The sequence below is a fragment of the Castor canadensis genome, chromosome 3 (assembly GCF_047511655.1).
Source record: "Castor canadensis chromosome 3, mCasCan1.hap1v2, whole genome shotgun sequence".
NCBI classification, from domain to species: Eukaryota; Metazoa; Chordata; class Mammalia; order Rodentia; family Castoridae; genus Castor; species Castor canadensis.
In genome coordinates, this window is record NC_133388.1 from 50,783,471 (window position 1) to 50,810,414 (window position 26,944).

The 26,944-nt window shown below is 37.4% G+C and overlaps 1 protein-coding gene across 1 annotated transcript in view; it reads right to left on the reverse strand.

Annotated features, from left to right (window-relative positions):
• The window catches only part of Ero1a (endoplasmic reticulum oxidoreductase 1 alpha), a 41,952-nt gene extending 15,365 nt beyond the window's left edge, over positions 1-26,587 (reverse strand). Inside the window, exons 1-8 of the mRNA XM_074067952.1 lie at positions 26,383-26,587; positions 15,718-15,837; positions 14,886-14,969; positions 11,037-11,075; positions 8,807-8,880; positions 8,649-8,722; positions 4,482-4,602; positions 2,442-2,488 (exon numbers count right to left, since the gene is read on the reverse strand). Of these exons, the coding sequence (XP_073924053.1) occupies positions 2,442-2,488; positions 4,482-4,602; positions 8,649-8,722; positions 8,807-8,880; positions 11,037-11,075; positions 14,886-14,969; positions 15,718-15,837; positions 26,383-26,499 (676 nt within the window). The 5' untranslated portion in view covers positions 26,500-26,587. The remainder of the gene's footprint in view (positions 1-2,441; positions 2,489-4,481; positions 4,603-8,648; positions 8,723-8,806; positions 8,881-11,036; positions 11,076-14,885; positions 14,970-15,717; positions 15,838-26,382) is intronic.
• Positions 26,588-26,944: the final 357 nt, after the last annotated feature.

Genomic DNA, 26,944 nt, shown 5'->3' on the forward strand with positions numbered 1-26,944 from the left:
CTTACACTGTTGGTGGGAATGTAGACTAGTACAACCACTCTGGAAAAAAATTTGGAGGCTACTTAAAAAGCTGGACATCGATCTACCATTTGATCCAGCAATACCACTCTTGGGGATATACCCAAAAGACTGTTACTCCAGAGGCACCTGCACATCCATGTTTATTGCGGCACTATTCACAATAGCCAAGTTATGGAAACAGCCAAGATGCCCCACCACTGACGAATGGATTAAGAAAATGTGGTATCTATACACAATGGAATTTTATGCAGCCATGAAGAAGAATGAAATGCTATCATTCGCTGGTAAATGGATGGAATTGGAGAACATCATTCTGAGTGAGGTTAGCCTGGCTCAAAAAACCAAAAATCGTATGTTCTCCCTCATATGTGGACATTAGATCAAGGGCAAACACAACAAGGGGACTGGACTATGAGCACATGATAAAAGCGAGAGCACACAAGGGAGGGGTGAGGATAGGTAAGACACCTAAAAAACTAGATAGCATTTGTTGCCCTTAACGCAGAGAAACTAAAGCAGATACCTTAAAGCAACTGAGGCCAATAGGAAAAGGGGACCAGGAACTAGAGAAAAGGTTAGACCAAGAAGAATTAACCTAGAAGGTAACACACACGCACAGGAAATCAATGTGACTCAATGCCCTGTATAGCTATCCTTATCTCAACCAGCAAAAACCCTTGTTCCTTCCTATTATTGCTTATACTCTCTCTACAACAAAATTAGAAATAAGGGCAAAATAGTTTCTGCTGGGTATTGAGGGGGTGGGGGGAGAGGGAGGGGGCGGAGTGGGTGGTAAGGGAGGGGGTGGGGGCAGGGGGGAGAAATGAACCAAGCCTTGTATGCACATATGAATAATAAAAGAAAAAGGAAAAAATAAATAAATAAAATGTTCTTTCTTTCCTAATTTGAGAAAGACAAGTCTGCCAGGATTTAGGAAATGATGCGATCTCATCATTTTATAGAAGGAAATTTGTACCTATTGACTACATGAGATCAGCATCTTTTCAAATAAATTTATAAAATGAAAACCTTACACATTTGGTAAAGGACTATCAAAGATTTATCAATAAGTACATATTCGAAGAGAACAAAGATACATACATTTCCCAAGGAAAAAGTCAGAAATCGTATTCTGAAATGGTTTATTCAACAAACCATTCTGCCTATAATTGAGTGGGCAAAGCAATTTCAATTCCATGTTCCCTCTGGCACTTACATGGTGCCCAGCACATAGTGAATGGTGAATAATCATTTGTTAAAGAATAAGTGATTTTCACTTTGGCAGACAGGCCATTCAATGGAGCAAAGCATTTTCATTAAAAACTTACCTAACAAACTACTCATGTTATGTGTTGGTTCTCTATTAAGGGATGAAATAGATAAATGCTGCCCATTTATCTATGCTTAAAGTACCATGGTAGATCAATAGCTATAGAAGTAACAATAAAATAATGCTACCAGTAAAACAGGCCACATGAGGAAAACAAACATCGCATAAAATTGCTTCATAAGGAAGGAGGAAATGACATCCAGGTTGGACAACCAACAAAAGTTCGATGGAAAAGGCAGCATTTGGGCCAGATGTTGAGTGTAGGTAGAAAATGGAAAATGTTAATAACACACAGATAGGACTTTTTAAATTAGTGTATATTAATTGTACAAAGTGAGGGATTTCATTATGGTATTTCCATATAATGTCCTTCAAATTCACCCCTATTATTATCTTCCTTTCTTAACCCACTCTTCCCAACCCCTGCCCTTTTTTAACTTTCTTGTATTTATTATCATTATCATTATCATCATCATCATCATCATCATCATCATCTTTTGGTGGTACTGGGTTAACCTCAGGGCTTTCCACTTGTTAGGCAGGTGCTTTACTTGAGCCATGTTTCTAAGCCCTTTTTGCTCCAGTTATGTTGGAAAGAGAGTCTTGCTTTTTCCCAAGGCTGGCCTTGACCTCAATACTCCTATTTATGCTTCCCAATATATGGAATCTGGATATAATTAATAATTTGGGGATTTTTTTTCTTGCAGAGCTGGGGATCAAACCCAGGACTTCTCTCATGCTAGGCAAGCATTCTACCACTGAGCTACTTCCTCAGCCTAAGTTTTTAGAAAAATTTGAGATATGTTTTGGAAGATGAAGTTAAATAGGCAAACACACCACTTAATGTGTCTGCAAAAATGCACAGAATAAATATATACCCTAATGTTCATTTTATGATAATGTAATACCATATAAAAATAACTCCTTATATATAAATACACCTCTGCAAGAGTAAGGCATAATTCCTATGGAAATAGGACAGTGAAATATATAAGCTCAACTGGTTTTGCCATTTATCTTGTCTTCCTCTTCCATCTAGCCAAAGTTCACTGGCTGATAAATAATATAAAAATAAAAATGAATAACTCACCTTGACCAGAACCCAATGGACTTAAAGGTCTTTTAATTGTCTGTGGCCTAGAAACAAAGGAATTAAGAGTTCCACATAAAACATAAATATGTTACCAATCATGTTACAATTATTTAAGTAAAGTGCTGTCTCACTTAGTAATTATATCTAAAGTCATATTGTTTTATTAAAGTTACAAAATATTTTGTCTTCTCTAATTAAGTTAGAGAAATTATTGGCTGTTGTTTTAGTGATAATAGTTCCTGATCTTTTCTCATTAGTGAGTAGGTCATTTCCTAATCACTTCTTTATCAAAGGAAGAAAAAATATCAATCTAGCTCTTCTCTGAGTTACTAACATGTTTTTATGTATATCACATACAGATAAGAGTATATTTATGTATGGCACAAAGTACACTCTTAACTGAAGGAAAAACAAGCAAAAAATATAACTATCCAATACAAGAATTAAAATTAAACAGTGGATAAAACAATGTGGGTAGATTATTTTCCATGTAGGTAATCATAGCCACATCAGTTTGTTCTGTGACCATCAGGTTTGTTATGATTTAAATGAAAGGTTTTTTAAAAGAGGAGAAAGCAGCCAGAAGCTTTCTGGAAAGTTAATGTTACTAAACTGCTCTTTAAAATCCCAAAATTAAATATGCATTGTTATTATTAGTAAAGTGTAGGGATTGTTTAATGTCTATAATTTAAATTTTAAAAATTGGCATAATTTGAGACATTTTGAGAAAAAGGTATATATGTTATATTTTAACACAGACAATATAAATTAGTGCCTCCTACATTATTTATATTATAAAATTATGGAAATCAGGTATGAATTAGGGAATGACTCTAAAACTAAGACAAATCTAACAAATGCTTCATAGACTCTTTGCGTTCACATTTAAAAACAAAATTTTAAGTAAACAAAACATTCCTAATAACAGTCAAGAGAATTTAAATGAAATATATAGCAGATATTAAAAATGAACTTTTCACTTTCCAAACAGAAGAAATTCAAGTAAAAAAAAAGCCTAACATTTAATTGGTATAAGCATAATTGCTGATCTCATGCTTTTATTTGACTTATAAAAAGTAAAATGAATTATCTCCACATTTCAGAACTCCAGATTTTTCCAGATTACCTTCAATCCCTGAGATAGCAACACACACACATACCTTTTTCCAAAAACCAATTAGCATATTGTTTAGAGTCTTAAGGATTACAAGTGACAACTTGTCCTCTATCATCCAGTGATCAACTTGACTGCTTCCATTGTAGTGATTAAGAGTACAAAGTAGGGCTGGCAGAGTGGCTCAAGAGGTAGAGTGCCTGCCTAGCAAGCATTAGGCCCTGAGTTCAAACCCCAGTACCACCAAAAAAAAAAAAAAAAAAAAATACAAAGTGGACTTTGCCACTTACTAGCTCTTTAACACTGAACAAATCACTTAACCTCAAGATTCTCCATTTATAAAACAGTAATGACTGTAACATAGAATTATTATAAGAACTAGAGAAGAAAATGTATGTTTTACATTTAACACAATGTCTGGCATACAGTGAGTCCTCAAATGTTACCTCTTATTCTTCTCTGAAATAAATTTAACTTTAAAGGAAGTAAAAATAACTATTGCCACAGAAAGACATATGTAGAGCACCAAAAAGGAAATTGAGAGTTGTTGATTCTAATCTATACCCTGCCACGAACTATATGATCTTGGGAATGAAATAACCCTCCCTGGCTCTAGGTCACCTCGTCTATAAAATGAGACTGTATAATCTACTAAGGAGCATTTGTTCAGTGCCTCAATACTCCTATACGTTCTAATACAACTCTAAGTCTTTTTAAAAACATATACAGTGAAACTCATGCCAATATGTTTCCCCAGAGGGGAAATGGATTAACGAACCAATAAATTCCTATGTCCAAGTACATCTTTTAACAAAGTAAACCTGATTTATAATTTTAAATCATTATGATTTTGTTTATTCCTTTCTGTAATCACATTATGGAAATGTGAAATGAAAATGTGTCTAAATGAAAAAGATACATACTTAAAACAGTTTTCTTCATAGATGACGTTCCATATCTTCCAAGCATCTGGTCCCTTGTAACCTGTGTAACGCTCAGGATTAAGGAGCAAATCTACATATTCGGCATCAGGGGAGTGTATGTCTGTAAAATAAAATGTTTCATTGAATCTTTTTTATCTTCAGTTACCTTTAAAAACCAGAATTGAAGATTATGCCATAGATTTTAAGGCACTACAAATCTAACAATGTATCTGGGATTTTAAAACAACCTTTCAGGAAAAAAGGAAGGAAGACAGGGAGGGAGAAACAGCCATATGACCTGTACACAGTGCTGCAAAAACATCCTGATTTTAGAAACAGTAAAAATAGGAGTATGTGCATTTTAGAATGTAAGAAACATAATTCAATTCCTATATTCTATTCAGAAAATGAATATAATATGCATTCCCTTCCACATTACCAAGGCACTTCATTAGTAACTAAGGTAAATGACGAAAAACTAGTGCCATATGTCACTTGTTACCAAATACTTTCTTCTTAGATGACCAACATCAGAACCACAAGCTCTCCTAAAGATATAATACTAGATATGCAATAGTTATATGTATATGCTTGTGTTGGTATTATTTATAAAAGGGAAAACTGGAAGCAACCTAAATGCCCAATGTGGCACAGCAGTTAGAAGCATGTTAGAAGTATGGGCTTTGCAGCCAGCATGCCTGGGTTGGGACCCAGGTCCTGCTACTTATTCATAATTTATATGCTAAAACTTCAAAACAAAAATCATTTCTTCCAGAGCCTCCCAGTGGCTCTGGGAAATTAATAATACAGTAATACCTTACTCATCTATACATTTAATGATATGAACCAACAAATAATGAGGAAGTAGGCAAAAGTGGCCTCAAAGGAACCAAAGTAGGTAATAAAAATCTGAGTATGAAGGTGCTTATAAAAGAGACCATCAAAGAGGATGGTATTGTAGCTCAGGGGTAGCACTTGTCTAGCATGTATGAGACCCTGGGTTTGTCCCCAGCACTATTAAAAAAAAAAAAAAAAGTCCATCAAGCTCTCCAGCTCTCAATTCCTATTTATTATTATTAAAGAGCAAAGACAAAGAAAAAACCAAGCTTGGTTATTCTTGTTCCAATTTACGGTATTTTAGGGGCATAATTTAGAGGATGAATTGCTTCTAGAGCAGCACAATGACAACATCTAGAAATAACTGAGCCTAATGCACAAGTGGCAATTAAAATAACTAGGAAAAGTAAATATAAGAACTTACACAACAAATTAGCATGGCATCATCTAGTTCATCTATTCATCCCAATTAATACTGAAGGCAGCTTTCTGTGCTGCCATAGTATACAAAATTATAACATCATTTTTAAACTCCTGACTTGTAAAATATATAAATAATGCTCAGTACCCAGTACTTTAAGATATAAAAATAACCACCAAGAAATGATTAAATTTTTTAATATTCTACCTAAATAGAGAGAAACATTTGCTCCCTCATAATTGGGGGGAGGCAGTACTGGGTTTGAACACAGGACTTCATGCTTGTTAGGCAGGTGCTTTACCACTTGAGCCACACGTCCAGCCCACTGCTTCATAATTTTAATTATAACAAACACTTCACCTCTCTTCAACTTTATTTAAAAAATGCATATTTTGCCACATGATAAAAGCTCAAATTTCTAATTGGGATTACCTGTCCTTTATTTAAATATTCATCCTCTTTTAACAGAAGGAATGAATACAATTGAGTAACTCACCAAGCTCCACCAAACAAGAAATAAATTATTCTCAGTTGGTGCTACACATCGTAGTCTCAAAAGAATACTTTAAGCTAGGCACGCTGGCTCAAGTCTATAATCCTAGCTACTGGGAGGCAGAGATCAGAAGGATTTCTGATTTGAGGCCAGCCAGGGCAAAAAATTCACAAGACTCCATCTCAAGCAATGGCTGGGCAATGGCTGGGCACACATCTGTTATCCCAACTATGTGGGGAAGCACAAATAGAAGAATCATGGTCCAGGTTAGTCCAGGCCAGCTTGGGTATAAAGGGAGATCCTATCTAAAAATAACCAATGTAAAGCATAAAGCCTTAAAATAAGTTCAAACCCCAGTACTGGGGAAGAAAAAACCCAAGGTAAAAATGGCTGGCACAATGGCTCAAGTGGTAGAGCATTTGCCTAGCAAGTGTGAGGCCCTGAGTTCAACTCCCAGTACCGCCCCCCACCAAAAAAAAACTTTATTAATGGAGGTTAAAGTATTACTATCTTTTTCCTAACAATGCGGGCCTAAAAAATGATACTGTATAGTATAAATTTAGTTTTATCTCACATCAATGTTCAAGATGAAAAGATCCTTGTGGAAAAGATGGTGAAATATGGGTTTAGAAGAATGTTTTAGCCCTTTCTTTTACTAATCTAAGTCTCAGAGTAAGTCTACAACCCCTCATCCAATACCCATGAGACCAAATGTGTTTTAGAATTTTAGATTTTTACCAAGGTTAATAACAGTAAATGTAGCATATATGAGTACTGCTCCAGCAAGATCTAGGGTATCAATCTCCAATCAAACAGGTCTGGGTATATCTTAGAAATAAAGTAATCAGCCAGTATGAAAAAAGAAGGGATAAAATAGTTGTTTAAGAGGCCTGGACATAAAGAGTAGTTTCTAGACAGTAATAAAATTTAATACTACAGGGCTAGAGGTATGGGTCAGTGGTACAGCACTTGCTTAACATGGGTGAGGCCCTGAGTTTGATCCCCAGCATCACACACACACACACACACACACACACACACACACACACACACATTCACACACTCACACTCTCTCTCTCTCACACACACACACACATTTTTGCAGACTAAATGAGTCTGTGTTAAACTTAAGGGGAAAATGTTCATTTTCCGAGTTTTCAGATCTTGTAAATAGACATAAAACATTATATATATGTAGACACCAAAACATGGGCATGTTTCCTATTAATGAAATTTTTTTTCCAAAGAGAAGCCACAAAGTTAAAACTAAACACTTTCTCGTTTATGAGGAGTAGGCTTTGTCTTTTACTTGTAGTTAAAATGATCTGTATCATTCTTTTCATTAATTTTTTAAAGATCATTAATCCACTACAAAACAGCTCAATTTGATTTAATTTTGTTTAGCCAAGGAAGAGGCTAATAATCCAACTTAGAAAAAAGGAAGATACTAGAACAAGAGAATGAGAGAATCCATAACTCTTGACCAAAGAAAGAGTTCTAATGGGTCCTCAGAGTACTAGATTTTAACAGCACCAGCACTCTGGTTTGCTTTAGATGTTGCTCATACAACTTCTTGGTTCAGCATTCTCTTCTGCAAAAGCAACAATGACTATCATTAAAGAAATATGTAAAAATCAAACAGCAATATAATAGGAGCATGTTTCTGTAAATTCCTACATTTTAGCTACATGTACAAAATGCAGGTATACACTCCAAAAATTACAAACTACTTGATTTACAAACTGTAAAAGTTAAGAATTTTTTTCCAGAAATTGGGTTTTCTTTTAAAATTTTTTGTGATAAAGTATCTATAACAAAATTTATACTAGGTGGCATTAATTACATTCAGAATATGTGCAACCATCACCACTTTCAGTTTCTAAAACTTTTCCACCAGCCAAAACATTTAACAGTAACTCCTTGTATCCCACCCCCACAATTTCTAATCTACTTTCTGTCTATAAATTTGCCTACTGTAGCTATTTCATGAAATGCTTATCCTTTTGTGTCTGGCTTATTTCGCTTAGCATGTTTTTAAGGTACATCCATGTTGTAGTATGTGTCAGAACATAATTCCTTTCTGTAGCTCAATAGTATTCCCATGTATGTATATGCCAAATTTGCTTCTTCATTCATCTGGTGATGGACACAGGTTGTTTCCACCTTTAACCTACTGTGAATGATGTTGCAATGAACACTGGTTTACCTGTATCTGTTTGAGTCTCCGTTCAATTATTTTATGTATACACCTAGGAAAGGAACTAGTAGGTCCCATGGTAATTCTATATTTAAGCTTTTTGAGGAATTGCCAAAAAAAACAACCAAAACAGAAATTAAGTTTTTAAACATAATTTTAGAAGGATTTTTTTCTTAGGCATAATTTTAGTCATAATGCATACTATAAAAAATGTTATACCATCAGCTTCACAGAAGTTGTCTGAAGAATCATCATGCTTGGTCCACTGAAGAACAGCTTTCTGTGTTTCCTCACTTCAGACAAAGAAAATAGTATTACTCCTTTTTCAAGTTAACGTGTGACGGGAAGGAGAGAAAGTACTGGTAAGTAAATCACACCTCAGTGACTCATCTACTGCTCCCAGTCGCTCCGCTTGTTCACACTCCTCAAGGAGATTGGCTTCTTCAGAATACTGAAATGAAAAAGAAAGCAAACGAAATACAACTTTAAAAACTTTGTTTAAAAAACTTTTTGAACAAATCCAGAAGTTAGCTGAGGTTTTCTTTATAAAAAAAAAAAAAAACTAAGCGCTAACAGAATTGAAATGATCTAGTTTTTAGAGAACATTAAAATGACTGCAATAATATATTTTTTTTCTTTGGTAGTACTAGGGTTTTAAAGCAGTGCTTCACGCTTGCTACGCAGACATTCTGCTTCAGCCACACCTCCAGCCCTTTTTACTCTGGGTTATTTTTGAGACAGGGTCTCAGTTTTGGCCCAGGCTGGCCCGAACTGCAATCCTCCTATTTTATACTTCCTGCAGTAGCTGGGATGACAGGCACTATGCCCAGCTTTTTTCCATTGAGATGGGGTTTCACAAACTTTTCTTCCACACCTCCTCCCCCCTCTCCCCCCCAAGCAGGGTTGGCCTGGAATCACAATCCTCCCAATTTCAGCCTCCTGTGTAGTTTGGAGTGACAGACATGTACCATTATGCCCAGCTACTGGTTGAGATAAGGTCTTGCTAGCTTTCTGCTAGCAAAAAGCTGACCTGGAACAGCAATCCTCCATATCTCAGGCTCCCAGGTAGCTAGAATTAAAGGCACGAGCCATCGACATCTGGCTAAAATAATTTTTTTTAATATTTATGTAATGAATAACAAATTTTGTTTTATTATATTAGTTGATATATAAAACAGTTCAATTTAAAAAACTGTTTTTAAAACTCAAAGTCTCTCATACATGGTTAAGTATTAAAAGGTAAAGGGATATAATGCATTTGATCTATAATAAAATGGCTCAGAATATAGCAAAAACATGATAAATCACATGTGTCAGGTAGGAGGGATAAAGGAGAATGATGGAGGGGTGAATTCAACTATAATATATTGTAAGAACTTTTTAAATGTCACAGTGTACCCAGTATAACAATAATATGATAATTAAAAAGAAAGAAATTGTACTTATCTCCAGAAAAAAAAAAATCACATGTACCAAAATATAAAACTTCAATCTGCAGGATGTACAAAATATCTATGCTAACCTTGCAACTTTTTTGTAAGTTAGAAATTATTTCAAAAGAAAAAGTTAAAAACATGTATCAAAAGTTAGCAAAATCTATTCAAAAATAACATCTACCTATGTATACTAAAACAAAAAATTTTTAGACCTTATCATTGTGATTATTTGAATATTTAAAGTAAGTTAAACAAAATAGCTATTCTCAATTTCTATTTAATAATTTAGTCTGTTTCTTGATCACATTTGTCACTGCTAAGTTTCTTGAAGAACATATCAGGAAAAGTATGTTCTTAAATATTTTTAATTTAAAAATTTTAAATTTTTTTATTTATTCATAAGATTGCCCATTCTTTTTCAAAGTTACATTTTGTGATTAATGTGAAATTATCAGTGATTTAAACTGACTTTCCTCAGCAGGCATAATTTTTTCAACTGAGAAAATATTTTCTATAGGTAAAAAGTGTTTAAATGTCTTAATCCAAATATTTCACAAGTTTTATTCAATGAGAAAAGCTCAATTGGTATTTAACTGAACTCTGAAATTTTAATTCTGAAATGTTACAACTCTATAACAATTATAAACAGAATGATTTATCTGAGATTTGTTTTTAAATAATTGGAAAAATGTAGTGGGAAGTACAGATGAAGCAAAATTGACTGTGCGCTGATAATTTCTGGATGAAAGGTAAAGTTTTTGTTTTTCCTATACTTTTTTATACTTTCTATAATAAAAAGTTGAATAAAAACAAACAAAAGGAGTTAGAGTCAGTCAATATAAACAATTTTCAAGGGATTTCATTATACGAAAAACAGAGAAATGGGGTAACAGATGCCAGGGAAAACAGGTTTTTCAAGTTTGTTTATCTTAATGATACTAGACACAAGGCCAAGTATGGCAGTGTATGTTTATAAGCCCAACTACTGGAGACAGGAGGATTCCAAGTTTGAGGCCAGCCCATACAAAATGAGCAAGAACCTACTATCTCAAAAATGAAATACAAACAATAGGGCTGGGGGATTGACTCCAGAGCACTGGCCTAGCAATCATAAGGTCCTGAGTTCAATCCCCAGTACTGAGGGAAAAAAGCAATACGTATATGTACATACCTTATAGCTTGCAGATTTAATTCCATCAGGAACCTCATCCTGAAAATGAAAAAAAAAATGTATTTGTGGATGAAATTTTATTCTATCTTCTGAAAAAAAATTTGAAATTTCTGTGATTTATGAGAAAAATTCAAAAAATAAGTTACTGAAGTTAACAGATTATTTCAACTGAGAATGGTTACACAATTTTTATGATTTCTTAATTGTAAATAAAAATTCAAAACCAAACTATTCTATGTATTGCTAGTCATATATTACAACATGGAAATATAAAAAAATAGTTACCTAGCCATTCATTTTTCATGTTCAAATTGTCCCATATTTGGTCACTAGGGGATACTAAGTACTGACTTACCACCTGTGTCCTTTTTGAGTAGTCCTTAAAACAGATATTTTGTGATGACCAAATATTGCAGGTTCCTCTTGTACATTTCTTGCTCCATTCTTAGAATCAACCATTTTTTAAGGAGCCTTGGTTCTTTTCAGGGGAAACCAGAACTAATTTTTAGTAGTATTGGCCACTTACTGACTACAGTTACTATCTGCCTATCCTCAGAGTAAGGATAAGTGCCCACAATGGATATCACAATGTAGAAGTAGCTTTTTTCTTTATTAAAAAGCAAGATAATTGGAAGAGGTTTATCCACCTGACATTATTCTTGGTTTATAAGAACATAAGCTCAGGCTGGTAGAATGGCCTAGCAAGTGTGACACCCTGAGTTCAAACCCCAGTACCACCAAAAAAAAAAAAAAGATTAAAAAAAAAATCCTCAAAGTGAGGATAGGCAGAAAGGTAAAGTGATGCTCTGAGCACATGATAAAAGCGCGAGCACACAAGGGAGGTGTGAGGATAGGTAAGACACCTAAAAAGTTAGCTAGCATTTGTTGCCCTCAACGCAGAGAAACTAAAGCAGATACCTTAAAAGCAACTGAGGCCAATAGGAGAAGGGGACCAGGAACTAGAGAAAAGGTTAGATCAAAAAGAATTAACCTAGAAGGTAACATACATGCACAGGAAAGTAACGTGAGTCAACTCCCTGTATAGCTATCCTTATCTCAACTAGCAAAAACCCTTGTTCCTTCCTATTATTGCTTATACTCTCTCTTCAACAAAATTAGAGATAAGGGCAAAATAGTTTCTGCTGGGTATCGAGGGGGTGGGGGGGGAAGGGAGGGGGTGGAGTAGGAGTGGGTGGTAAGGGAGGGGGTGGGGGCAGGGGGGAGAAATGACCCAAGCATTGTATGCACATATGAATAATAAAACAATAAAAAAAAAAAAGGAAGGAGGAACATTTTAGGAAAAAAAAAAAAGTGATGCTCTGTGTATCAGAATTCTGAACAGCAGAGCACCATTCCTGATCACTGTATGGTAAACCTTCCAGACTTGAACTAGATCAATGCATATTCTTTTTCAATGGCTGGATATCTAGATGGTTCTAATCTTTTAATATAGTAAACAATGCCAAATATATAAATTAACATCTTTACAATATTCAGTGCTGCTCTACAGTCATCTTTAAACATTTGTCAATTACTAAGTGAAATTCCTAGCAGAATTAATAGGTCCAAGGGTATGTACCTTTTGAATATTTTGGAAACATTTATAAAATTAATCTTCAAAAGGGCTTTACTACAAGAATGCTTATTTCTTATTCCCAAACTAACATTGGGTACTGTTACTTCTTTCTCATTGGCCAATTATTAATGGAGGTGAAAGAACATTAATGAATTGTAAAGGGAGTGAATGACTGGCCTTTCAGCTTACAGAAAGATCCCAACCATGATGGGCAGACCATCTGCCTCATTCAAATCTTTAGAATCAGGGTACAAACCAAGCGATATGTTTTTCAAGTGTCAAGTACAAAAAAGAGAACTTACCTATTTTTCTATCTCCCACTAGGTCACAGAGTATAAGCTAAACTAAAAAGGAAATTAAAGTGTTGACAAAAAGGGAACTGGTCTTTGTTAAACGTTCAGCCCAAAAAGGCAATTTTTTTAATCTTTTTTTTTTTTTTTTTTTGGTGGTACTGGGGTTTGAACTCAGGGTGTCACACTTGCTAGGCCACGCCACCAGCCTGAGCTTATATACTTATAAACCAAGAATAATGTCAGGTAGATAAACATCCTCCAATTACTTTGTTTTTTTAAAAAAGAAAAAAGCTACCTCTACATTGTGATATCCATTGTGGGCAACTTAGCTCAGTTCTGCAGAAGCTGCAATAACTAGATCCTATACCAGTTTCTCAGTTTAATAGGCCATATAAAGGAGATAACAGTAAATTTAAATTTACCCTACTACTGGGCATGGTCGTTCAAACCTACTAACTACTCAGAAGGTGGCGATCAGGAGGACCATGGTTCTAGGCTAGCCTAAGCAAAGTTCATGAGACCCCATCTCAATCAACAACTGGGAGTAGTGGTCCATGCCCATCATCCCAGCTATGCAGGAAAGCACAAATAGGAGATCACAGCCCAGGCCAACCCAGGCCTAAAGCAAGGCCCTATCTCAGAATATCCAATGCAAAAAGGGCTGGCAGAGTGCCTCAAGTGGTAGAGCACCTGCCTGGCAAGCACAAGGTCCTAAGTTCAACGCTAGTATCACCAAAAATAAGAAAAAAAAAGTCCCCTAATTTTTTCTATTCCCAAAATATAAGCACAGAACTTATAAAATAAAATGAAACATTTAAGGGCTGGAGAGGCTCAAATGATAGCGTGCCTGCCTAGCATTTTTTTTTTTTCTTTTTTTGGTGGCATTTGGGTTTGAACTCAGGGCTTCATGCTTGCCAGCAAGTAGGCAGGGCTGGCAGAATGGCTCAAGCATAAGAGCTCCTGCCTACCAAGCATACCAAATAAAACCTAGCAAGCACACCAAAATAAAAACACATTTAAATTGACACATTTTAATGATATGCCTATGCTTTAATAATAGTAACTGCTATGATTTAGGTATTGAATGTCCCCCGAAGGTCCCTGTGTTAAAGGTTTGGCCCCTAAGAAGGTACTCCAGGGAGGTGGTAGAACGTTTGAGAGGTTAGGCCTAGTGGGAGATCTTTAGGTCATTCTTTTAGAGGGGCCTGGGTGACCCCAGCCCTCCTTCTTCCTTTTTTTCATTTACTGACCATGAGGTGAGTGGTTTTGCTCCACTATGATGTGTTGCTTCACCACAAGCCCAAAGCAACAGGGACAATCAGTCATGGACTGGACCTTCCAAAGTTGTGAGCTAAAATAAAACTTTTCTCCCTATAAGTTGATTATCTTAGTATTTTATTTTAGTCATAGAAAGGTGACTAGTAACATAGGTTTCTTTAATAAGTTAATCTTTACATTTTCCAAAAGTTGTATCCATGAGGATTATAACTAAGAGCATGCTTCAACATGATACAAAAGCCTCATAAATAATACTTTACGTTTGCCTTAATTCCATATGCTAGATATAGCTGTGTAGCAATATTTACATGTATAAAAATAAACTTCTCAAAACCACAATATCACACCACATCTGTTAGGATGGCTGCTATCCAAAAAACAAAATAATAGCATTGTCAAGGATGTGGAGAATTGGAACTCTTGTGCACTGCTGGTAAAAATGTAAAATGCTTTAGCACTGTGGAAGACAGTTTGGCAATTCCTCAAAAAATAACAAAATTACCACATGATCCAGCAATTCCACTTAATGGAATATCCCAAAATAACGAGGTTTTATATCTGTAATATTGTTTGTAATATGTAAATATTGAGTGTTACATTTAAACTAAAGATTGAATTACTATTTAATTATACTGGCCCCTTTAAAAAGTTGTAACTGACGAAAAAGATACAATAATTCTTAAATATATACATAGTTCTTACAGATTGACAAGGTTTGACAGCGCAGTCTCTTCTTCCACACTGATTGATATCATTCCAGAATGGACATGGCCTTTTTAGGTTTACCTGTAAAATAATAACAGAAACAGGTTATAAAAATAAGAATCCTGAGATTATATTGATAGCTGTTGAATTATGATGCTACAATCTGGTTATTTTATCTGTACTATGCAATTTCTTGTCTATTATCAAGTTGTATTGATTTAATAATGTAGCTGGCATGGGTAGATTGGTTAGATTTGGTTGAAAAGACACAGCCTGCCACTAAACAGATGGCAACCAGGAGTCAAAGAATTTATATCATCACTGCTCAACTCATATTTTTTTAAGCAATAAGAGAACAGTTAGATAATTGTGAACTCAGACTACAACTAAATGGTCCAGTGATCAGGATTTCTAAACTCCTACAGTAGTATTTCAAGAAAAATGCTCCAAGTGACTTGTTAAAATATCATAGGTCGAAATAAAAACATGCCTCTTCTCAAATTTTTTTAATTTAATTATATTAATTAAGTAGAGCTAAACATGATGTTTGAGAAAATTATGAAGTCACTATTTTGATAACAACATAATCATTTCTGTTCTAACTTCAATTTAAACAGCTAGTTTCTAACTCTAGAGTATGAAACTGTTACCTACATTAAAAGTAAACAATGGTATCTTCAAAACCAAATGGCTCACTCTTGTGAAGTAAATTTTCTTAATAAAGCCTCTGTCAATATTAAATAATAACCACAATCTCAAAGTTCAGTGGTTCTTAAGAAAATGTAATTAACAGTTGAAGTATTCTTACACACAAAAAAATTTTAAATACCTTATAATATCTGAAGTAGTCACTTTCAAGAAGTTTTTGTAGTCTTGGGAAAAGTTTGTAGTTATTAAATCTATCGATGGTTTCAACATCACAGGTACAATCATCCAAGTAACCACTAACCTATCACAAAGAAAATGAAATATTAAATTAAAATGTTCTAGATGCAGTGAGGTTCTTTTTCCTCACATGGTTATTATGAAGAAACCCCCTATTCAAGCTGGGCCTGGTGGTGCACGCCTAAGAATCCTGGCATTCAGGAGACTGAGGCAAAGTATCATGAATCCTAGGCCAGCCTGGTCTACACAGTGAGACCCTGTCTAAGAAAAAAAAAGTTGGCTCCTCTCAACCAACCCTTATCCTCCTTCCCCTATACCCCCTTATATTTTTTTTTCTGATGGGACTGGAGTTTGAACTCAGGGCTTCACATCTGCAAAGCAGGTGCTCTACTCTTGATCCACACCTCCAGTCCACTTTTCTCTGGTTATTTTGGAGACGGGGTCTTGTGAACTATTTGCCGAGGCTGGCCTTGAACCTTGATCCTCCCAATTAACTAGAATAATAGGTGTGAGTCACCAGCACCTGGTATCCCCTTAAAATTTTCTAAGATGGGTTATGACAATGCTTTAGTAATACTGTTGCTTTACTATGTCCCTAAGGGAATGCAGTGGCTATTTTTGTCAGATGTGCTGAGCTCATAATGGTGCACACACACACACACATACACAGAGAGTTGGACCCCTGGCAGTCATTTTGCAATCCTGCCCTCCAGGCTCCAGGTTGACATGACCAAAGGTGGCCATTTGAGACTAAGAGGAAGAGATGTATCTTCTGTGGCTACACCAGTGAACACATCAACTCACAGTATATCCCCTCATGAGAACTGAAGAACATATCAGACAGTTAGTAGACAGAGGGAAGATTTCAGAAGACACCCAAAGAAGCAAAGACAGGAGACAGAGAGGGTAAACATATGCTACTTGGATTCCCTGGGGGTTTCCAGCTCCCACTTCCACCCATCTTTCCAGTTGCATTCCCATCCTTTGCTTTTCTGTCTCCATCTTTATTTTAATTTCCAGAGGATATATGAGTCAGAGAAAAGTCTGCAAATGTATAAAAAGAAGTGATACTGAATTTATAAAAGAAACAATAATTAATATCCACTAACCCCCAAATATTGAGCCACAATAATTTTTATAGGTTTGGAATGGTGCTTAGAAAATTAATAAACTGACCACAAAGCTAATCCTGACCTTCAAATGCTGATGTCTTATACCTTACTTACTAGCTCAAACTATCTAATGCACTTATACTAGGATATAATGGGATAATATAATCAGATGATGTCATCAGTTGTGAAACAAAGTCTTATATGTGTCTAGGTAAACACCTAATAGAAGTAAATATTACTTTAAGTAACAATTACATAATGATTTCAAAAACAACTAGAAATTTTTAAAATATAGCATCCTACAGAAAAGAGATCCTTATTGTACTTTGGTCGGAATATAGGCATTGTACACTACGGTGGATTATACTATAGGGAGACATATTACCTACAGAAAGATAATTTAAAATAAGGAAGCAAATAAGTAATACTTTGTTGAAATACTGAACTAAGATGTTTTCCCTTTGGAACATGTAAAATCTGACACTCCTTTAATTTGAGAACATTACAAAATATTAATAGAAATTTTTCACTTAATAGGTAAGAATACTTTAGGCTGGTAGAGTGGCTCAAGTGGTTGAACATCAGCCTAGTAACTGCAAGGCCCCAGTACAACCAAAAAAAAAAAAAAAAACTTTGAATGGTAACAGCAATATTCAAGAGCTAGCAATTTTTACTGATTTTTCTACTCTAATTTATTCAAATTTTTAAAAATCTAATCTACATGTTTTGTCATATAATAACTTTTAATTTTATATGAAAATATGGCTTTATTTCCTACTAAAAGTTCTGTGTATACAATAAACTTAGGGTCCTAATTCTGTGTGTATGTGTGTGTGTGTGTGTGTGTGTGTGTGTGTGTGTGTATGTAACATGGTAACATGTTTGGATTTTTTTGGTGTTGGGATCAAATCCAGGGCCTCAAGCATACTAACTAGCATTGTACCACTGAGTTATACCTTCAGCCCCACTGAATCCTAATTTTGTATGCTAACAACACAGAAGTGCTTTTAATCTAGATGATTTCATTTCATACAATGGGAAGTTATATTTTGAACCTTAAAAGCAGAACCCCTATGGACAATAATAATTTGATACAAATTATACAAAGAATAAAGGCACAGAAAGACCATGAAGGCCAAAAAGACACAAACAAACCAGAGATATTAAGTTACAAAAGGAAATAAACCAACATGAAAGACTTGACAGAGAGGAATTCATTGTCAAGGTGAAAATGTATCCTTAAGACAGCTCAGTGTGGTCACCTTTGGAAGGCTATCTCTTAGGCCCTCCTCACCACCACTGGATTACTGACTGTCCTTTGTGCTTCCAGGACATTCCATGCACTATTACAGCGTAAGACAGGCCTCACTGTGCTGAGCTTATCTATTTCACACCTGCCCACTAGAGGGCAAAGTCCTTGAGGAAAAAGCACTTAGCATGTGCTCAATAATTATTTGTGGAATGAGTGGGTGAAAAATGAATGAATGCTGCCCACTGTCACTCATCACTGGAAACCAGCACCACACGTCTAATTACCCTTGTGTACTACCATGTCACCTAAGATGGTACTCAGCACCTCAGCGCACACAAACACACGTAACAGGACATAACAGGAATGCACTCACATAGCAAGAAAAGCAGAAGCGAAGAAAACAATCTTTTGTGTCCCACATTCTACCTATCTATTCCCTATATCCTAACTACAAAGGAAGTTAGAGAAAGCTCCAAACTAGTAAGGAACATAAAAATCCTCCAGAGCAGAGATGTCATATAACCAAGATACCTCAGAGGGAAAGAAGGCAGGGCATGTGGTGGATTGTTAAATCTTCTGCCCTTGACTTAGGTATGGAGTAGGAGGTATTCTCCACTATAACCATCGGTAGCAGTGCAGCTTAGAAAGCAAAATAAGGGTGGTAGGGTTTCAATAGATGAAGAGAACCCAGCAAAGAAAAGACAGGAAGGAAGACACTTGGAAACCCAAGTCATCTAACAGTTCAGGTAACCCTGCCATTAGCCAGCAGAACCTGATTTCTGGAAGGAAGTCAGGCAGGTATGGTGTAAGGCCCAGTTCTAGAAACCAGAGAACAAGGTGTGTTACCAAAACAGAGTCACAGGAAAGGGCTATGGAACCCAGGTAATACAAACCAGAACAAGATCTTGGAAACAAACCAAAATCCTATTACCTAAATGAAGACGAACAGACAGGTGTCAGACTGTAACAAGAATGGCTTAAAGCTGTGCTTCAGGATTCCAAGGCTACCTAACTGACAACCACACTATTTCCCACCAGGAGGTACAATTCTGGCCTCTACCACAGTAATCTCAATTTTTAAAAATGCATCCTTCCTTCCCTCCCAAAGAGATTAATCCATACTAAAATATGAAGCTCACTGCTCTGGACTTCAAGAAATAATCAGCCTTAGATGTAGGGCCAAAACTAGTAGGTGGAAACAAAAAGGCCCTGGTTGAGGCCTTTTTGACATAAGGACCATAACACTGTCCAGTTTAAAGTCTTAGCTTCTTAAGAGTGGAAAGCCTTCAATGGCCTTCTATTGCAACTTCCATAGACACCTCTCAAGGAGTTAGCATGTAAGCTCAGGAGGCAGACCTTAGATTTGAATCCCATCTCTGCTACTTACTAGTTTTTTACTTTGCAGTTTTGGGTTTTTTGGGGGGGGGGGGCAGTGAAGGTATATCAGTTATTTATCCTCGCTAGACCTCAGTATCTTAATACAAAATAATAATTCCCATATGAGATTTGATAAGAAGATAAGTGTTAATCATTATTATTACCCTACCTCTGATTAAATGCTTCCAATGATAAGGATCTTACTGCTCTCCAAAGAAGCTCACAGAATTTTCTTAATGAATAAAAAAAACATAGGCCAGGTTTGCAGCTAAAATCTTCTAAAAATTTTACCTTTATAGTCCCAGTGGCAACGACAAGATGATAAAAAGTTAGCAGTGAAGGAACCTCAATTACTTTCCCCATTAACTCTGGTTGATCTGACCAAATGTAATAGGCAAGAGAAAAGAAAATTGCACTGGACTGCTTGTTCATTTTCTCTAGTTAGAGGTATTCTTTAATTCTCAATGAAAGACAAAATAAACACCTCCTAGTTTTTTCAAGTGTGATACCAACAAATTTCCACCCTACCATAGGTTATCATTTTATTTTTTCACTCAAAGTACTATAAGACTATACTCTCAAACTCACTTTTTTATGTGTTCAAAGGGTCAATTAGGTAAGACAAAGAAATAAAAGGCATTCAAATTGAAAGGAAAGAAGTAAAATTGTCTGTGTTTGTGGATTGCCATAGTTTTATATAGTACATAGAAAACCTAAAGACTCCACCAAAAAAAAAAGTTAGAACCAATTAAATGAATAAAGTTGAATACAAAATCAAAATACAAAAAAGCTGCATTTCTATAAACTAACAACTACCTGGAAAAGAAATTTTTTTAAATCCCATTTACAATAATATCACACAAAAAAATAAGACTGTTAGAAAGACATATAACTAAGAAGGGAAAAGATCTATACACTGAAAACTACAAAATATTGATGAAAGAAATTGAAGCAGTGACACAAATAAGTGGAAATATAGCCTATGTTCATGGATTTTAAAGAATTAATATTTTTTAAATTTCTATAATATGCAAAGCAATCTACAGATTCAATGTAATTCCTATCAAAATTCCCATGGCACTTTTTACAAATACAGGAAAAAAATCCTAAACTTTGTATAGAACCACAAAAAACCCCAAATAGCTAAAGCAATCTTGAGCAAGAAGAAAAGACCCAGATACAGCATAGTTCCCAATTCCCAATTATATTACAAAGTAAATGATATGGCAGACACATAGACCAATGGAACAAAATAGAGAGCACAGACAAACTTATGCCTGTATGGACATCTAATCTTTTATAAAGGTGAGGAAAGTACAGTCTCTTCAATAATGGTATTGGGAAAACTGGATACATATTCAAAATAATTCAACAGGATTTTTATCTTACACCATCCATAAAAACTCAAAATGGATTAAACAGTTAAAACAGAAGACCTTAAAACTCCTAGAAGAAAACACAGGGAGAAAGTTCCATGACATTGATCTTAGCAGTGATATTTTAGAGATGGCACCAAAAGCACAGGCAACAAAAGCAAAAATGACAAGTGGGACTATACCAAATTAAAATGTTTCTGCACAGCCAAGGAAACAAATAAAATGAAAGAAGGAAAAGGAAATCTACAGAGTGGGGGGGAAAATCTGCAGTCCATCTATCTGATAAGGTGTTAAAATCCAAAATATATAAGGAACTAATACAATTCAATAGCAAACGGAAGGAAGGAAGGGAGGAAGGGAGGGAGGGAGGGAGGGAGGGAAGGAAGGAAGGAAGGAAGGAAAAAAGGAAGGAAGGAAGGAAGGAAAAAAGGAAGGAAGGAAGGAAGGAAAAAAGGAAGGAAGGAAGGAAGGAAGGAGAAAAAGAGGGGAAACACCTATAATTCTAGCTACTTTGGAAGCAAGATAGAAGATCATGGTTTGAAGCCATCCTGGGCAAAAAGTTAGGGAGAACCCCATCTCAACAAGCAAGCTGGGCTTGCACCTGTGATCCCAGCTACATGGGAGGCACAGGTAGGAGGGCAAAAATTCAAGACCCTATCTGAAAAATAACCTAAAGCAAAAGGGTTGGAGGCATGGCTCAAGTGGTAAGCACTTGTCTGGCTTTAAAGTCTTAGTTTTGCTAAAGCCTCAAATTGTTGTTGAAGGCTAGCAACCATTACGAAAATATTTCTTCAATATGGTTTATTTGAAAAAGGCCTGGAATGTAGCAGGCACTTGGAGTCAATGGACCTCTCCAGTATAACCTGTTTCAAAGATCCCTCTTTAACTAGATTTTAATCCTGGGCTTATTTCCTTCCACCCACCACCCAACACATTACCAAGTATCTCTCCCATGGCTCAGCCATTCAGTCTAACAATCAAAACCATTTTTAAAGTTGACCTAACCTAACAAGATGCTTGACAGGTAAAATCTGCTAAAATACATGTTTGCAGAATAAATCTACAATGCACTCCAAACTAAAAATAATCTATTTTTGGAGAAGCCATTTTAGCGTATCTGAGCTCTCCCCTTTCATCAGCCTTATGGGGATCTACCACACTTGAGTCCTTCTAAGTGCTGTTAGCACTCCCCAGATAAACATTGGTAAAAATATTTTGATGCATAGGCATTTATACTCATTTTTAATTAGTTTAAATGCAAAAGGTGTTCATACTGCCTCCATATCTGGGCTTCAGTATTTCTTCTGAGGTTATTTCTTTAAAATACATCCTAGGAGTCCATGGATTGGGACATAAGTTCTGTTACATTCATTCTCTCTACTGATGCATAATGAGGCAATAATTGTCAAAAAAGGAAACATAAAGGTCTTCATTTGCTTTAAGCCCATACCTACTACAACAAATAGTGTTTTGGTTTAAATAAAGGGTGGTTCCTGGTTACAGTTGCTTACTCAAACTATAGACTTACACACTCAAATGGGGATAAGAGCCAAGGGGTTGAACATAAGGAAGATGTACAAGTCCTGGACAATTAATCATTTATTTTGAGCAACTAACACTGAAGCACTATTATAAAGAGAACTTACAATATATAGTAAAAAGTTTTAGTACAATTTGATGTCAACAAGCATGTATAGTACTTGACCAAATTCAAAGATTCATTTGGAGCCATCAACCCATCTGAAAGACCAATTTCAGAAAACATGCAAAATAATTTTTGTTCATCTTGTACTATAATTTCCTTAACATTTGCTGAGCACCAATTATGTACAAGTTTCAATACTCTGGAGTGTAAGAAGCATGTTTAACTCATTTTTTGATCTCTCAAAACTTATTGACAATAGACCTCAACAAATGCTGACTGAATTTGATCTAATTACTTGTAAAGCTCTGTACATTTTACTGCAATGACTTTGTAAGTTGAACACCAACATACTGCTGACTCAGCTCAGAGATGATATCCTGTGTACTGAACCCCAACTGTAAACCATGCACCCATACAACAGTATGATGAGTGGTAGGGTGTGGTAACCCAAAGGCAGAAATGGTAAGAAGGACAGGCAACAGGAAGGGAAAAATATAAAACTATTTTTGTGTTAGTGGTGGTTTTTCTTTTTCTTTTTGAGACAGGGTCTCTGTATGTATGTAGAATGACCTCTGCTCACTCACTCACTCTCTCTTCCTCATCCTGATTGTCTGTACTTGTTTATCTGTCTCTATCTCTGTATGTCTATTCATTACTGACCTTTCTCCTCACTTCTTCCCTCACCTTTTTTTTTATTACTGGTCAGAAGAGAACTAATATACACTCTTGTTTCATTTATTAAATTGAACACTAACTTTATCTTGAAATTGTGTTTTTACTGAGACTCTCAGTATACTTACCCAGCTCTCCTTCCTCCCTCCTCCCTTTCTCCCCCCAACCCTTCCTTCCTTTTTTGACAGTCTCTAAGTTGTGCAGGCTGCTGAAGCAGGAGAAAAGCCTCCTGAGTGGTGGGATTTCAGGAAGATACCACCATGCCCAGCTAGTTCACAATTCTTTAAAGTTGATGCTGAAGACAAAAGCATTTAGCCCTCATGTTCTAAAAGGAAAAGAAAAGGGCCTTTTTCTTTTTTTTGTGTTGGGAGAGTATTTAAATCTAAGGATATTGTGAAAGAGGAAAAGAAAACTTAACCACTAATCAGGGGAAACACAAAAAATTAAAAGCTCTCCAATTTTAAACAAATTTCTAGAAAAGTTACCCAGGGGGAAAAAGTGAAAGTCAAGCAGTACTTTTACTTCGTATCTGAACTCCCGGCATGTAGCTGAAAACGTTACTCGGCCTGCCTGGGCATTGAATGTTACTTTCAGAACATGTATTTCTATCTCGCGTTTCAGCCCGCCTCATTCACAGATTTATTACATGCACTTCCGACCATGTGCAGCCAGAACAAAACTTTAAATTTTTTACTATTTGAAAAACAAAAGAAATTTCAAAAACAAAACTTTTAAACTCCCACGCTCGTGATGCAACTAACTCAGTGGATGTAGAGAAGCCCTTAGTCCTGCATTGTGGTTACTTATGTTAAAATTGTGTGTGCTCTGCTAAGTGCTTCCCTGTCTTAATTTTGTGAAAATTCAGTATTCCTCTCCCCAAAAAACAAATGGCACCCAAAAGGTAAGATAGAAGTGAATGTACTTGAGCAAGTGAAAAGTTTGAGGTGTGTTGAAAGGCGGCCTGTCTTTAATGGAAAAAATGACTTAAGCATCCGCAGCGCAACGCGCGGAGCATCCTGCACATGCGCGGTTTTCCTTGGGGGGGGGGGCCCAGACCTGTGCAAAGCCAGGATCCTCTATACCTATTTCTAGATGTTTAAATTTTGTGTACATAATATTTGTAATTAGAATAAAAAATGATCCTTTTTTCTTTTAAGTACTTGATGGTAGGCTGTTTGCACCACTGAAAGCAAAGTGGCTTCCAGTGACTCACTTGTTAAGCAGCTTCCATTACAGGTTCCGAGACAACATCACCTTAACTCCGAAACACTCAGCAAAACAACAAAATCAAGAGTAATTGGGGATGTAGTTTAGCCATAGAGCATGCTTACCAAAAAAATAAAATACCGTCCTGAAAGAGATGACACCTTTCTCTCTTAATGTGTGGACGTGTTTCTTTCCTCCATGAGACACTATCACGCCCGTCACACATAAATGTTACTTCCAATCAGAAGTAGTAAAATCCACTTAAAATCATTAATTCTGACATCTACACCCTCACGTTTTAGGTGCGTATCACTAAGGAATGAACCTAGACCGTCCAAGAGCTCTACCACTTGGGCCACGCCTCCAGTCCTTTTGCTTGTATTTTGTTTGCTTTAGGGGGCACTGAAGTTTGAACTCAGGGCCTCATGCTCTCTAGGCAGGTGCTCTTACTGCTTGAGCCACTCCTTCAGTCCTTTTTTGTGATTTTTTTTTGGGGTGGGGGGGTTTGAACTCATGGCCTACACTTTGAGCCACTCCACCGGCCCTTTTTTGTGAAGGGGTTTTTTTTTTTTTTTTTGAGATAGGGTCTCAGGAACTATATGCCTGGGCTGGCTTTGAACCACAATCCTCCTGATGTCTGCCTCCTGAGTAGCTAGGATTACAGGCATGAGATTCCCGCGCCTGGCTTGTATTTTGTTTTTGAGACAGAGTTCTAATTTTGTTCAGGCTGGTCTTGAACTCAGGATCCTCCTGTTTCTGCCTCCCAAGTACTTGGAATTATAGGTGTACACCACCATGCCCAGCTTAAAATGTAATGTTTATAGACAGAAATCCACCAAAAGGTGGCTTTAAAAAAGAAAAAAACAGAGCAAAGCCTGGTAGTGCACACCTAAAATTCAGGAGGCTGAGGCAGAAGAATCACAAATTTGAGGTCAACCTGAGAGATACAGAGACCTTGACTGGAAAAAACAAAACAAAACAAAACAAAAAACAATAGCAACAACAAAAAACCTAAACCTGATAGAATACTCAAGAAAGTTGTTACAGTGAAAGTTGTAAGAATGCACTGCCTAAAGATATCTCCTATAGAATAGGATAGTACATAAATTGATTTGAGATGCTGTATGATTCTAAGCTATTTGTTGGCATTTTCTGATGACTGCCAAATGAAATTCAGTAGCTTCAATTTGTCTTATTCAATAAATGACCTCATACAAAATTAACATGCTATAGTCTCAAAAAAAAAAGAGTAATGATACAAAAATACTACATATTGAGATACAGGAAAATTACGTTTCTTTGACCTTTTCTCAGGGAATCCACATCTTACTCACAGTAGGAAATAAGCTTGTTATCAAACTCCTGTATAAGGAGTAAGAACCACCCTCCCATCAGACCATCTGAATGGATGTCCGTGTAAAGCATCATGACATTCAAGAAAAGAAAGCACACACAGAAAGAGGGGTCACAGCCCCAAAGACACCAAGCTCTTGGGCATGGATACAGAAACAGCCACACAAAGCCACTGTCCCGCTTGACAAGGAGATCTGGGGAGCAGCTCGTCCGCCTACCAAACCCGTTCCTAGCCAGGAAGGCTGGCAAAACACAGCACCGGCACGGGGCACCCAAGTTCCATGTCAAGTTGTAGAAACCGTGACTGCAGTGTGGGTGCAGTGTCCGCACGGCGTCCCTCGGGCATGGAAGGCCACTGGAGGTGCGTAAGCACACTGTGGCCAAACACCCACACCCCTTGCTGGTCCCCAGCGCCAGGGAGTGAGGAGGACGCGTCCACGTCCAGGCTGCGACGGAGGACCGGTCCTCGCCTGCCTGGGCGAGCTGCTGAGGACTCCGACCCTGGCCATGAAGCCCAAGGTCCCCTTCCGGGCCGAAGAGATATGATGACGCACCCCAGCCCCTCACCTGCCGGAGCGCGGGGACCTCGGCACCTCTGGGCGCGCACACTACTCACCTGGCAAAAGCACCGCTGCGCCGCCGTCTCCGGCGGCTGCTGCTCCCCGAGACCCGAGCGCAGCAGCCACACGGCGCCAACCAGGAGGCCGACGAGGAAGCCCCATCCGCGGCCCATCGCCGCCCGCACCTCCCAGTGCGCGGTTCTCGGGCGCAGGCCGCGCGCCCCCCAAATGAAGCCCGCGCGGGCCGCCCCACCGCGCCCCACCTCCAGGCGCCTCCTCCCTGGCCCGCCCTCCGCTCGCCTGCCCGCCTCTCAGCGGCCGCCACCTCCCCGCCGAGCCTGCGGACGTGCGGCGGCACCCGCGCCGGCGCCCCGGGCTTCGGCCCGCTTCCTGCCCGCCGCAGGAGGCTGACGCACGATCCTGCTGGCCAGCCCCCCGCGCCGCCACGCCCCGCCCCGCGCGCCGCCACGCCCCGCCCCGCGCGCGAGCCCCTAGCCCCCGCGCGCCCCGCTCCCCGCCGCCCAGCCTTCCGTATTCCAAAGCTAGGAAAGCTACCGCGCCAATTACATGTCCAGTCTTAAAGCTGAAGGGGACGTGAGAGAGCCTCTGGAGCCAGGG